Genomic DNA, 13297 nt, shown 5'->3' on the forward strand with positions numbered 1-13297 from the left:
TTTTTTTATCATAAAATTAAACTTACTTTGTGCAACAGGCAAAATGAATACAAGTCTCGCGAGCTTTTCACAAATCAAGAGTTCCCTTCCCTAGGTGGGAGGAGGAGGAGGAGAAGGATTTGAGGGTATTTGTGGATTAGAGCCTCAGAGACAGCAGTTCCCTGCTACTAAACACTTCTGATCAATCAGTGTGATCAGTTCTGAATCCGTGAAACAGTTTGCATCGATTTTTTGAAAAGACGCCAAAGTACGAGGTGATAAACCGATTTAAAGGCAGAAGACGGCAGGTTAACGGGCTGCTGGGAGGAGACGCAGCAACACGGTTTCCTTGACAACGGTGAGAGAGCGTCTTCATTACGGCTATTGATTAGCTGCTGATAACAGCAGATTGTTGATCAAACATGTTGTTAATGTTTGTCTCGATACTGTAAATCACTGTAATCCAGCGTCATCAGAACTCACAGGACTGGACCCGATAGAACATTTACTCAAGAACAGAACTAAAGGAGAACTCTGAAGTTTAGGCCGAAAACTTTAGGGGAGACTGGGTCAATTGGAACATGCGGCAACTGAAGTTCTGTCCCTTTTGTAGCCTCTGTCAAATTTGTCCGTTACAGTTTCCTGTACTGAGACAACTAATCTACATCAATCGTGAGCTGCCTGGTTAGCTAATGTTTAGCTCTGTAGCAACATGCTACATATGTGCAGACAAGGATCTAGTCTCATTAAGTGCAGTTTATACTCATTCAGTTTGAAGCTGCAAAGAGTAATCGACTATCAAATCAATCATCAACTATTTTGATTATTGATTAATTGTTTTGAGTCATTTTTTAAATAAAAAAAGGTCCAGATTCTCTGATTTCAGCCTCTTAAATGTGAATATTTAAGAATAAACTGGGTATGTTTGAGTTGTGACGTCTGTTGTCCAGGTGTCGTCATCATGTCGTCAGGTGACTCCAGTGGTGATGGAGGGAAATGGCTGGACGCTCATTACGACCCGGTGGCGGGCCTGTACACCTTCTCATCCTGTGTGGACCTAGCAGATTTGAGCGGGGACGGGGAGAGCCGGCTGGTGGTGGGTGACCTGGGGTCCGGCTCGTCAGGCATGAAGCTGAAGGTGTACCGCGGCACGGCGCTCATGAGCGAGAGCACGCTGCTCGACCTGCCAGCCGGCCTCGTCGCCTTTTTCATGGACCTGCATGAGCCACGCATCCCCGCCGTCGCCGTGGCGTCCGGACCCTGCATCTACGTCTACAAGAACCTCCGACCGTACTTCAAGTTCACACTGCCGGGCCTGGAGGTTAACATGCTGGAGCAGGTCTGTGTGTGGGTGATTAATAACATTAATATTAATCAATCAACTGACTTAAAGAATCAGCTGGTTTAAATTCAAATATTAAAGGGACAGTTTGAATTATTTGAAGTGTGCTTGTGTGAGGTACTGATCCATATCCGTAGGAAGTAAAGGTTCCAGAAGGGTTCTTCATGAAGTGCTGAAGTTCCACTCAAAACCGTTTCTTTTTGAAGAAACATTTTTTTAAAGAAAGGTTCTTTGTGAGACTGATGGTTCCATTCAGAACCCTTTTCATCCAAAGAACAGTTTTTTGAAGAAAGAGCTGAGAAAACAGTGTGATGTTCCCTTAACTGAAGCGATGGCGTGCTGACTTGTGCTCTGATTGGTCAGGACGTGTGGCAGCAGGTGAAGGAGGGTCAGATTGACCCTCTGACACTGAAGGAGATGTTGGAGAGCATCAGGAAGAAGGCTGACGTTCCGCTGTCTGTCCGCTCGCTGCGCTTCCTCTCTCTGGAGACCAGACCAGACATGGACGAGTTTGTCCAGCTGCACAAACCGCAGCCAATCAGACGACAGGTAAAGGTCCTCATCATGTCAGCGTCACTCTGTGTCGGATCGACATCATGACTCTACAGAAGCAGGAGAGGCTGTGGACGTCACCATGGTAGCATGAGGGGGACTAAAGAGATCAAAGAAGCAGATCTCAACAGTTTATCCAGTATTAATTACATTAATTAATTAATCATTAATATTTCTTGTGTAATTCTGAATTGTTTTCCACAAATATTCCTGTAAGATTAAATAAAATAACGATTTTTATATATTTAGTAAAATGTTTTTTGTCATACTGAAGATTAACACTTTAAGACCAGGTTGTACTAACAAGGATTCATTTAATTTAATCAGAGTTTAGTAAAACTAGGTTTAAAATGAGTTAATCCAGATTTATGATGCTTGCTTACCTAGTAAGTATAAAAGGGGGGATGGGACCATTTTGGCTGCTCTGTATTCTGTTAGAAAATGCTGCATTGTTTGTTTGCTAGTGAGCTAAAAGGTAGAAAAAAGAATGAATATTGTTTGCTATAGGTCAATAAAAAATATAGAAAACTTTGTACTGTTTACTAACTAAATAAAAAAAGAAAATGTTGTTTGCTAGCTCATCAGAAAGAAGAAGAAAAGTTATACTATTTACCAGCAAACTAAAAAAAATGTAATGTTTGACTGATGTTTTATAGACTGAAGTCTAAATATCAGTATTATATCACATGATAGCATATTAACAACAGCATCAGCGCTCGCTCGCTCTCATTGGCTGTTTCTCGTCTGTTTCAGACGGTCATCACCTGCATCGGGACACTGAAGAAGAGCACGGCTGATGAGGACGGCGTCAGCTGTCTGGTGATCGGGACAGAGAGCAGTGACGTCTACGTCCTAGACCCCGAAGCTTTCATCATCCTCTCCAAGGTGAACTGGACATCAGTTCTTCTTCTCTGTGTCTCTTTAGATCAGCCTGATGACCTGTGAAGTACCACAGGGTTCAGTACTCACACTCTTCATATTTGATCTGTCGTCACATATAATTTATGGTGTGTTTGTCCTGTCACAGTCTTGTCAGTTGAACATTATGTTCAAACGTGGAGCCAGTTTTTATAAAACGTATGATTCCTATGAGATTAGTTTTATACTGATGATACTCAACTTTACATTTTTCCTTCACTGAGTGACCTTGAGGACTTTAACACAGCTGTACTGTCATGTCAGATCTGACAAAATGATGAATTCCTTGAACAGCCTTGATAAAAACAACTTATGCTGGAAAAGTTTTGAATATTTGACAAAATTCAGGTGATCATCATACATGAATATTTGATTGGTGTTGTGGCAAATATTACCTTTGGTGTACTAAATACTACATATACAGTACTTGTACTAAACATTATTACATCCAGTATTCAGGCAGTATTAAACATTATCAATAAACACTTACCTCCTCAGTGGATGAAGCTGCTCATCAATGTGACAACAGTTATCTGAAAATAGACAATACAACACATGATAACAACATGAACCGTCTCCATGACAACAACAAGGAGAGCCATGAGATATGGTAGAAAGTTTCACTAACAGTAAGTTGGACCTTGTGTCTGTGTGTCTGTTGAAGATGTTTCTGCCTGCTGCTCCTACCATGATGGACGTGACGGGACAATTCGACGTCGAGTTTCGCATCACGGTGGCGTGTCGCAACGGCAACATCTACATCCTGCGCAGGTGAGACACACCCGACGGAGAGAGGACAAACTCACCTGGACACTCTTAGAAATAAATTTGCTAATTAGAACCATAAATGGTTTTTCAGCTTGTCCCTGTGAGAGAACCCTTTTTGGTTCCTCACAGAACCTTTTAGAAAGGTTCCCCTTGGAATCCTTTCAGAGGGTTCTTCCTTGAACCCAAATAAAGGTGTGTATACAGATGTGTGACAGATGTTTGACAGGTGTGTGACAGATGTTTGACAGGTGTGTGACAGATGTTTGACAGATGTTTGACAGATGTTTGACAGGTGTGTGACAGATGTTTGACAGGTGTGTGACAGATGTTTGACAGGTGTGTGACAGATGTTTGACAGATGTTTGACAGATGTTTGACAGGTGTGTGACAGATGTTTGACAGGTGTGTGACAGATGTTTGACAGATGTTTGACAGATGTTTGACAGGTGTGTGACAGATGTTTGACAGGTGTGACAGATGTGTGACAGGTGTGTAACAGATGTTTGACAGGTGTGTGACAAATGTTTGACAGGTGTGACAGATGTTTGACAGGTGTGTGACAGGTGGGTGACAGATGTTTGACAGGTGTGTGACAGATGTTTGACAGGTGTGTGACAAATGTTTGACAGGTGTGTGACAAATGTTTGACAGGTGTGTGACAGGTGTGTGACAGGTGTGACAGATGTTTGACAGGTGTGTGACAGATGTGACAGATGTTTGACAGGTGTGTAACAGATGTTTGACAGATGTTTGACAGGTGTGTGACAAATGTTTGACAGGTGTGTGACAGATGTTTGACAGGTGTGTGACAGATGTTTGAAAGGTGTGTGACAGATGTTTGACAGGTGTGTGACAGGTGTGACAGATGTTTGACAGGTGTGTAACAGATGTTTGACAGGTGTGTGACAAATGTTTGACAGGTGTGTGACAAATGTTTGACAGGTGTGTGACAGGTGTGTGACAGGTGTGACAGATGTTTGACAGGTGTGTGACAGATGTGACAGATGTTTGACAGGTGTGTAACAGATGTTTGACAGATGTTTGACAGGTGTGTGACAAATGTTTGACAGGTGTGTGACAGATGTTTGAAAGGTGTGTGACAGATGTGTTTGTGCTGCTGCTCTGCAGGGAGTCGGACAAACCAAAGTACTGCATCGAGCTGTCATCTCACCCGGTGGGTCTGGTGAGAGTCGGGAAGAACGTGGTGGTCGGCTGCACCGATGAGAGCCTGCAGGGTTTCACACAGAAGGTAGAACATCATGACAGACAGACAGAGAAACAGGCAGATAGATAGAACTGTTTTTAGTACAAAGAGTTCTTTAAGGACTGATGAAATCCTTGAAGAACTCTTTCATCAAGGTTTAGTAAAGGACTTTTTGTTCCACAACATAAATAGGTTCTCAGAAGAGCCCCCCTCATTGTGTTCTAGATAAAACCCTCTGAATAGAAAAGGGTTCTAGGTAGAACCCCTAGGAGGCTTTTCACACTGCACTAAACCCAAGGCTAAGGGAGCTGTTAGCCTAGGGCTAAAAGAGCTTTCACACTGGTACAATCCTGGAACATTCCAAAGTGGGATAACCCTGACTTTAGTCTTGGGCTAAACCCAAACTAAAAGCCAGAGCGAAAAGCAGCCAGTAGCTCTCACTCAGTATGCGTTCTTCTCTGTTCTTCTTGTGTACTTGAGAAACATCATCAGTGTCAATCCAAGTACTGTTGCAATTCAAAAGTACAAAAATACAAGTGTCGAAATATTACTGTTTTAGTATCACAGAATGTAATTTTAAGATTATTTTATGTGAGAATGTAGACGTTAAAGCTTAAAATCTGTGGTCGATTCATCACGACAGCACATAATTTAAAATTTGCTCCAAAATTTTCGGAGATGTGTCGTCCTGCTAACGGGACGGCCAGCATACCTCGCCAGCTGGCTAGATGACCAGGTGATTAGCATTCATGTTACCCCAAGACGAACTGAGATGGTGATGTCATCAAGTACGCTACCATTCCATTTGCAGAATGACCATCCTGCCAAGTATGGAAGTCCGAACTTGGCGTACTTGGTATTGAGAAAGGGCCTGTCTGAAAGACGGTTATAAGATTAGAAGAAGATGATCAGGCAGGTTAACAGAAAACACCTGTGTGGGTGAACAGAGGCTTTAACCCACAGCTAGAAGAGCAGGGTGCATCATACAGCCCTGAGCTTGGCTTAACCCTGGGTTAACTGTGTGTGTGGGGAATGGGGTTAAGTTATCCCAGGGTTAACCCGTAGGTCAGGGCTAACATATGCAGTATGAAAAGTCCCATAGATGGGTTCTTGTTGGCACCCTTAGAACATGGAAAGGGTCTGGATACAACCCCCAGAGAGGGTTCTGGGTGGAATGCAGAAGGGTTCACTGTAGAACCTCTCATAGGTAGTTCTGGGTGAAACTTGTCACAGATGGTTCTTGGTATAACCCTTTATCTTGGGTTCTAGGTAGAACTCTTGGAAAGGGTTCCAAGTGGAACCTTTGTAAAAAAGTCATAGAATCAATTAAGTTACTAGAGTTCTAAGGGGATCAGAACCACTGTCAGACATTCCATTACGCCGCTGACAGTCTAAAGACCCTAACATGTCCTTGTGTCTCTGGTCATGTCTTCAGGGGAAGAAGCTGTGGAGGGCCGTCCTTCCTGCTCCCATCACCACCATGGCTGCCATGGACCTCCCCACCAGGGGCTTTCAGGCAGTTCTGGTGGGCTTGGCCAACTGTGAGGTCCAGCTGTTTCGGGACAAGAACCTGCTGAGCACCATCAAGACGCCTGACGTGGTCACCAGCATCTGCTTCGGCCGGTATGGCCGCGAGGATGGGACCCTCATTATGACCACAAAGGGCGGTGGCCTGATGGTGAAGATCCTGAAGAGGACTGCTGCCTTCGACGACAGGGACAGCGCCCCCGGGCCGCCTCTGGCCCAGAGCGTCCGTCTCAATGTGCCCAAAAAGACCAAACTGTATGTGGACCAGACACTGAGGGAGCGTGAGAACGGCCTGGCCATGCACCGCGCCTTCCAGATGGACCTGAGCCGCCTGCGCCTGGCTGCCGCCAAAGCCTATGTGAAGGCTCTTGAGTCCAGTTTGACACCCATGTCCTCCAGCCTCAGCGAGCCGCTCAAGATGAACGCTGTGGTGCAGGGCTTGGGCCCATCTTTCAAACTGACCCTGAACGTCCAGAACACGGCGGCATGTCGGCCTGTCATGAACCTGGCCGTCAGCTTCCTGTATGATGAGAGCCTGTACAGGATGAGGAACCCGTACATGAGGATCCCGCTGCTGGTGCCCGGACTCGTCTACCCCGTTGAGACCTTCGTGGAGTGCACCAGTGACAAGGGCATCTCTGACATCATCAAGGTGTTCGTATTGCACGAGGGGAAGAGCTCGCCGCTGCTGACCGCCCACATCAACATGCCTGTCAGCGAGGGACTGACGCTCAACTGACATCACAGACTCCAAACTGAGGACGGTCCAGCTCACCGGGCTGGGTGAGACCACTTCCTGTGAAGGTTCTCAGAGCGGTTCTGTGTCCAGATCATACCAAGTCATTAGGACATGATACCTGCAACTAGTTTGCCGTTTTGACTCAAAACATGTCATTCACGTGAATCAGGGTGAGAGTTTCAGAAAGCTGTGATGACAGGTTCTCTTCTTCTTTTGGTATCTCCAAAACTCTGCAACTCACACCAAAACTATCTGGATCAGTGTTTCCCAAACTTTATTTCTGGGGACCCGCTTTTTAAAAATGACGCACCATGGCAACCCATCTCACATCAGGCTTAGTTAATTTGCGCTTAAATGAACGTTAAAACAGTAAAACAAACACACATTTAAATGTTTTATAAAAACAGATATCTTAAATTTTCAGAATTTCTTTTGTATTTATTTTGTGACCCAAGTAAAAATCTCCTGTGACCCACCTGTGGGTCACGACCCAGTGTTTGGGAATGACTGTTCTAAATGTATAAACAGCACTACATGTTTGATTTTGGGGTGAACTGCTCCTTTAAGAGATGAGGCCCAGTTTTATTCTGAACTAATAAAACTGATAATCAGTTATTTGTTGCTGCAATCAATAAATCAGAATCTCCTGTGTGGGTCCTGCAGGATGACATCACCAGAACCATCCAATCAGTGACTTACCTGTCAGTCTGTTTGTGTAAACAAAGGGCAGAACTGAAAGACAACAACTTGTAGTGTTTCTCGTTCAGACGAAGCGTCCTGCAGGTGTGAAACAGCTCCACCTGCTGGACCGCTGCCAGTAAAACTTCTCAAACACGTGAACCAGATGATTTGTGAGGCGAACTGACGCATCAGATTGTTTCTCCTCACAGACTTCAGAGGGAGACACGATGCGTTTAAGTGCACCATGCTGTGATGTGTTTAAGTTTGCTGTTCATGTTTGAATCCATAGTGACATTAGATGTGTGTGTTTAGAGGTAAATGATCGACTCAGGGATCAAAACGTTTTTAGAGAATCATTAACAGGACAAATATGTTTTAAATATGATGCATTTAATGTCAAATAAAATAATAAACAAGTTTGTACAGAATTCATCATGTTAGAAAATAAAGTTAACACTTTATTTTACTGCTGTTGTTTTTTCTGTTGTTTCCCTGAAAGAAAAACTCCATTTAATCCTAAATAAATATGTTTGTTATTCATTTATTATTGGAAGCTTTACTCTGCAGGTATGTGGACATAATTAATGTTCACATTGTTATCTGTGGGTTATAGCAACAACTAATTAGACGTAATTAACACACACAGTAACAAACGTCAAATTATAGGTTTCTCTTTCTCCTTTACTTATTTATTTCTCTTTAATTAGTCAGCAGATTGCAGTAAATGAGCCTTAAATCAAGAAATGAGACAAAAACAAGTAAAAGAAGAAAGAAAATGACAGAAAAATATCATGTAAACAGATTAAAGGTGAGGAAACAGTGCAGATTGTTCTCCACACGTTCTCCTGGTTTTCTTTTCAGAAAAAGACAAAAAAATATATCTGGTACTGTACTAGACTATTTTCTGTCTTTCTATACCATGGTATAAAAGAGAACTCAGTAGAACTGGTTGGGTTCTAGATTAAAACCTCTGGAATATAGAAAGGTTTGCAGTAGAACCCTAAGGTTCCAGATGAAATACTTTGCCTACAGAAGGCTTCTCAGGAGAACGCCTTGGGTGGGTTCTAGATTAAACCCTTGGAATATAAAAGGTTTCTCAGGAGAATCTCATGGTTCTTTTCTGGTGGGTTCTTTTAAGCACTGTAAGAGGTGGAACATTTTCTGGACAGAACCCTCAGAGAGGGTTGTTGAATTCATTATAGAACTATTTTGTCAAAGGTTCTTTGTACCATACTATAAAAGGATTCTCTGCAGAACCCCCAGGGTGGGTTCTTGTTAGCACCCCTAAAATCTGGATAGATTCTGGTTAGAACCACCAGAGAGGGTTCTGGGTGGAACCATTACACAATAGATAGGTTCTCCTCCAGAACCTCTCAGGTTCTAGGTGTAAGGTTCAACCAGGAACCAAAAAGGTTCTCCTCTGGGGACAAGCTGAAGAACCTACAGAACCTACCTACCTTCCTGCTACCATCAGTCTGTCAAACATCAGCAGTTCTGCTGGAGAACCCTGATGGTCCTGTTTATTGTGAAAGAACAGAAGTTCCTGACAGGAACCACAGATACAGACGGGTTTGTTTGTTTGACCTGAGGACAGTTTGTCCTCCCGTCTCTCTGTGGACTTTCCCTCATGTTGACAGACGAGCACCAGTCTTTATAAAAGCTGACTGTAAGAACAGTGAGAACACGAGAACCTTTTTATCTGGATCAAACTTTCACATCTGAAGATGAGACGTGTCATCGTTTTACTGGGTGAGACACTGAAATAACTGACCAATCAGAAGCTTCAAACAAATTATTATTATTGATCCTGATGCTGATTTTTATTTTACAATTATACTCATTAATGATAATAATATTTAGCACCTCAGTCTGTGTGATCAGGAGTTAAAGTTCAGTATTTTCTCTGTGCTGCACCAACAAAGAATTAGCACAACTGAAAACTAATAAATCCAAACTAAAATTAAAGTTTTATCAACATGGAGATGCTTGCTTAGTCAAATTAGAATAAATAAGTAACTTTCAGCTACATTGTTTGCTAGCTAAGTAAAAAGAAAACAGAACATTAAATCATTTCTTAGCTACAAAGTTAACAAAACATTACAATGTTTCCCAGCTGGCTAAAAAAGATTTTTAAAATGTTAAGAAAATGCTACATTGTCTGTTAGCTAGCTCAAGCATTAGACTAGTTAGTCTGCTCATGATGACTGGAGTCAACACAAATTAAAAAAACTAAAAAGATTAAAGTGAGTTTTAAAATGTTGTTGCAATATAATTTAAAGTTAACCCAGGATTTAATGTTTGTTGGTGCACCTCAGCCAAAAAAATCAATTAATTCAATCTGAACATCTCATAAATTAATTATTAAACAGCAGATCAGTGAGAGAAAATGTTGACGTGTGTGTGTGTGTGTGTGTGTGTGTGTGTGTGTGTGTGTGTGTGTGTGTGTGTGTGTGTGTGTGTGTGTGTGTGCGCGCAGCTGTATTGTGTGTGTGTGATGGTGCAAAGTTTGGTCAGCTCTGCAGTGGAAACTCTGTGAACCGCAGGAGGACGACAGACAGATGGGGACAGGGACACTACGGAGCCAGCCGGTAACACAACCACACAACACAATACAACCAGTCAGGTGCATTGTGGGAAATGTAGGATCCTGTGTTTTGAGAAAGAGGGAGCATGAGAACATGACTGGAGTCTGTGTCAGTGACAAAATCTCCCTGCAGTCCTCATGCATTATGGTGCGTTCAATTTCAACTGGAAAGTTGGGATTTCGACTCACCAGTCGCAATGACTGGAATAATTGGAGAGATGAACTGACCTGTGTGAGTGTGAAGCAGCTGTTAACAGCTGGATGTGTGCTGGTTGTGTTTCAGGGGGACCAGAGACCACAAAGGTCTGGACATTGTGTGCAGTGATGGATCGACTGTCTATGCTCCGTTTGACGGGACGCTCGGCGGAAACGTCATCGTCTACACTGACCCGAAAAAAGCCGCCATCAACAACGGCATCATCCTGAGAGGACAGGGTCAGTCCATCACACTTCATTAAGACTAAATCATTAAGTTCTGTACTTGAGTACAAATCTGAGGTACTTTATTCTACTGCAGCTCAGAGGGAAATATTTTTTACTTCACTACATTTTTTAGTTTTTAGTTTTAGTAATAGTTATTAGTTAATGCTCATAAGGTTTCAGTATTATTTTGTGCTGTTGGTTGGACAACAGTGTTTGTCTAGTTAATTAAAACTAGAGTAAAAACTAAAATAAAGTGTTTTGAAGGCTCCATGAAAAAAACGTATAAAAACAAAATGGAATGAATTTCTGAAACTTTTCAACCCATATTCAGTTGAATCAGAACAAAGATCAGATATTTCCTGATCAGACTGATCAACTTTAATGTTTGTAGTAAATCTGCAGTCATTGTGTTTCATGTTTCTCTCTGTGATCCATCATCTTTTCTTCTGACACTCAGTCAGTGTTTGTGAACTGAGACACTAACTGTTGAAGTTTTAAAGGTCAATTCTGTCTCATTCTTTCTTGATATTCGTCTTCAGCTGATCAACAGTCCACAGTCTCTGTTGTCCTGTTTTGTCCTTCATGATGCACCACACATTTTCAGTGGGAGACAGGTCTGGACTGCAGGTCCAGGTCTGGACTGCAGGTCCAGGTCTGGACTGCAGGTCCAGGTCAGTCTAGGACCTGAACTCTTTTACTATGAAGACACGCTGTTGAAACACGTCCACAACGTGTCTCAGCATCGTCTCTCTGAAATAATCAGGGACGTCTCTGAAGAAGACGTCAGTGATGGCAGCATGTGTCTCTCTGAATCCGTCCAAACATCACAGCTGCTGTCTGTTGAAGTCAGTGCTGGGAACAATCTGGACGGTTGTTTTCCTGATTCTACTCACAGACTTTTACTGAAGTAACGTTTCCACTGCAGGACTTTTACTTGTATCAGAGTATTTGTACAGTGTGGTATTAGTACTTGTACTGAAGTAGAGGATGTTCTCCTGCAGGTTTGTGCATCAAGCTGTTCTATGTTGAGCCTAATAGAACATCTGGGACAGTGACAAAGGGCGAGAGGATCGGCATCATGCTGCCCATGCAGAACGTTTACCCAGGAATCACGTCTCACATCCACGTGCAGATGTGTGACAGGAGCGACCCCACGTCGTACTTCTGATCAACTCACTGTCTGTAGTGTGTCTGTACCTCCACATTAAGACAGTTCTGAATCCACCATCAGGACCGGTTCTGCACATGAATAAAATGTTAAGATCAGTTGTGACCCCAGTTGTTTTCTTCTGATGATACTTTTTGTCTTTCTTTCTGTCTTTCTTTCTTGCTAAAAGTGTTTGTTTGTTTATGCAGCAAAAAGTGCAAAATGAAAATTCACCAAAATTGGCAGGTGGGTTGCAAATTCCACCCACTGGTCAGGCAAAACTCACCTTCAACTTAACATTTTTGCAATTATTTTGAAAACTGCTTAGCCTAGATCAAAATTCTTTCATCATTTTTCACCACTTCTATTCATCTGCATCTTTTCTCAGTTAGTCTTCTGCTTTAAAAACATCAATTTTATGAGTTTTTCTCAATTTTATCCAAATCCTATTTTCATAAACTCCTCCCAGACTGTTGGGCCAATCAACACAAAAATCAGTCAGCGTCATCCACAGACTTTGCTGGTCTAAAGTTAAAGGAACTCTGATTCATCGATCGAGCCAATCAATTTATATTGCAATAGCTAATTTTCTAAACTTTCCAATAACTCATGAACACACTGAGATATTAACCTGAAAATCGAGATGCATGATCACAGATACATTGGGTTTCACCTCTAGGGGGCGTCGCAACTACAAAAAGTTTATATTGGATGATTGGCTGCTTGAATTGGTACAAAAATCATTTTGCACGATCTGAGGTTGTGACTCAGTTCTTGAATTTTGGTAGAATTAAACCTGTGAAAATCAGCCGTTCGTCCTACAGAGCTGAAACAAACCTGCTGAACTGTGACTAAAGTTAGTCTCACTGTAACCTGTGGTCGATTCAAAAGTCCATCACTCAATATTTTTATAAATAACAAAAATCTTCTGTATCAAGTCTTCATTCAAATGTGACCAAATTCAACTCAGACGTTCTGTAGGAGGTCGAGATCAAGAGTTTCAGATCAAACACTGAGTCATATTTAATATTTTACTAACTGACAACATTTTCTTTCTGGCTCAGTGTTTGATGAAACGTCACCACAATGTTAAACCAAACACCTGAAACAGAATGATGTGAGTTTTATCACCAACATTTTGACTTTTGTAAGATAAAAAATGTTCTAGTTTTCTACATCAGATGTGATTGTTCAACTTGTGTGGACACTTTGTCTCAGTCTCAGTTAGAAAACTGCTGTAATAGCAGTTTATTCTTTATTTATTGAAGGTTCCATCAGGTTCCTCAGAGATTAATTTTTCAAAAAACATCAAAATAGAAGAGAAACAAGGCAGAACATTACAAACAATAATATAAACAGAACAATACTCTCTGAGGAATAAAGATGCCGATTAGAACCTTAAATGGTTCTTGGACTTGTCTGCACGGGTTCTT

At 42.1% G+C, this 13297-nt stretch overlaps 2 protein-coding genes across 2 annotated transcripts; both read left to right on the top strand.

Moving 5' to 3' along the window:
* The first annotated feature begins 69 nt into the window (after positions 1 to 69).
* bbs1 (Bardet-Biedl syndrome 1) lies at positions 70 to 7192 on the top strand. The gene is made up of 7 exons (XM_084741664.1): positions 70 to 337; positions 930 to 1318; positions 1685 to 1870; positions 2627 to 2758; positions 3456 to 3562; positions 4688 to 4808; positions 6199 to 7192. Exons 2-7 carry the CDS (start codon positions 941 to 943, stop codon positions 7027 to 7029), a joined length of 1755 nt encoding a protein of 584 aa, XP_084597790.1. The 5' UTR covers positions 70 to 337; positions 930 to 940; the 3' UTR covers positions 7030 to 7192.
* Positions 7193 to 9313: 2121 nt separating this feature from the next.
* On the top strand, positions 9314 to 11983 carry LOC146311459 (leukocyte cell-derived chemotaxin-2-like). The gene is made up of 4 exons (XM_084741280.1): positions 9314 to 9459; positions 10187 to 10298; positions 10578 to 10729; positions 11719 to 11983. The coding sequence occupies exons 1-4, from the start codon at positions 9435 to 9437 to the stop codon at positions 11883 to 11885; spliced, it is 456 nt and encodes a 151-aa protein (XP_084597406.1). The 5' UTR covers positions 9314 to 9434; the 3' UTR covers positions 11886 to 11983.
* The last annotated feature ends 1314 nt before the right edge of the window (positions 11984 to 13297 follow it).

Source organism: Lutjanus erythropterus, chromosome 17 (assembly GCF_056507025.1).
Source record: "Lutjanus erythropterus isolate fLutEry1 chromosome 17, fLutEry1.hap2, whole genome shotgun sequence".
In the NCBI taxonomy this organism is placed as follows: Eukaryota; Metazoa; Chordata; class Actinopteri; order Lutjaniformes; family Lutjanidae; genus Lutjanus; species Lutjanus erythropterus.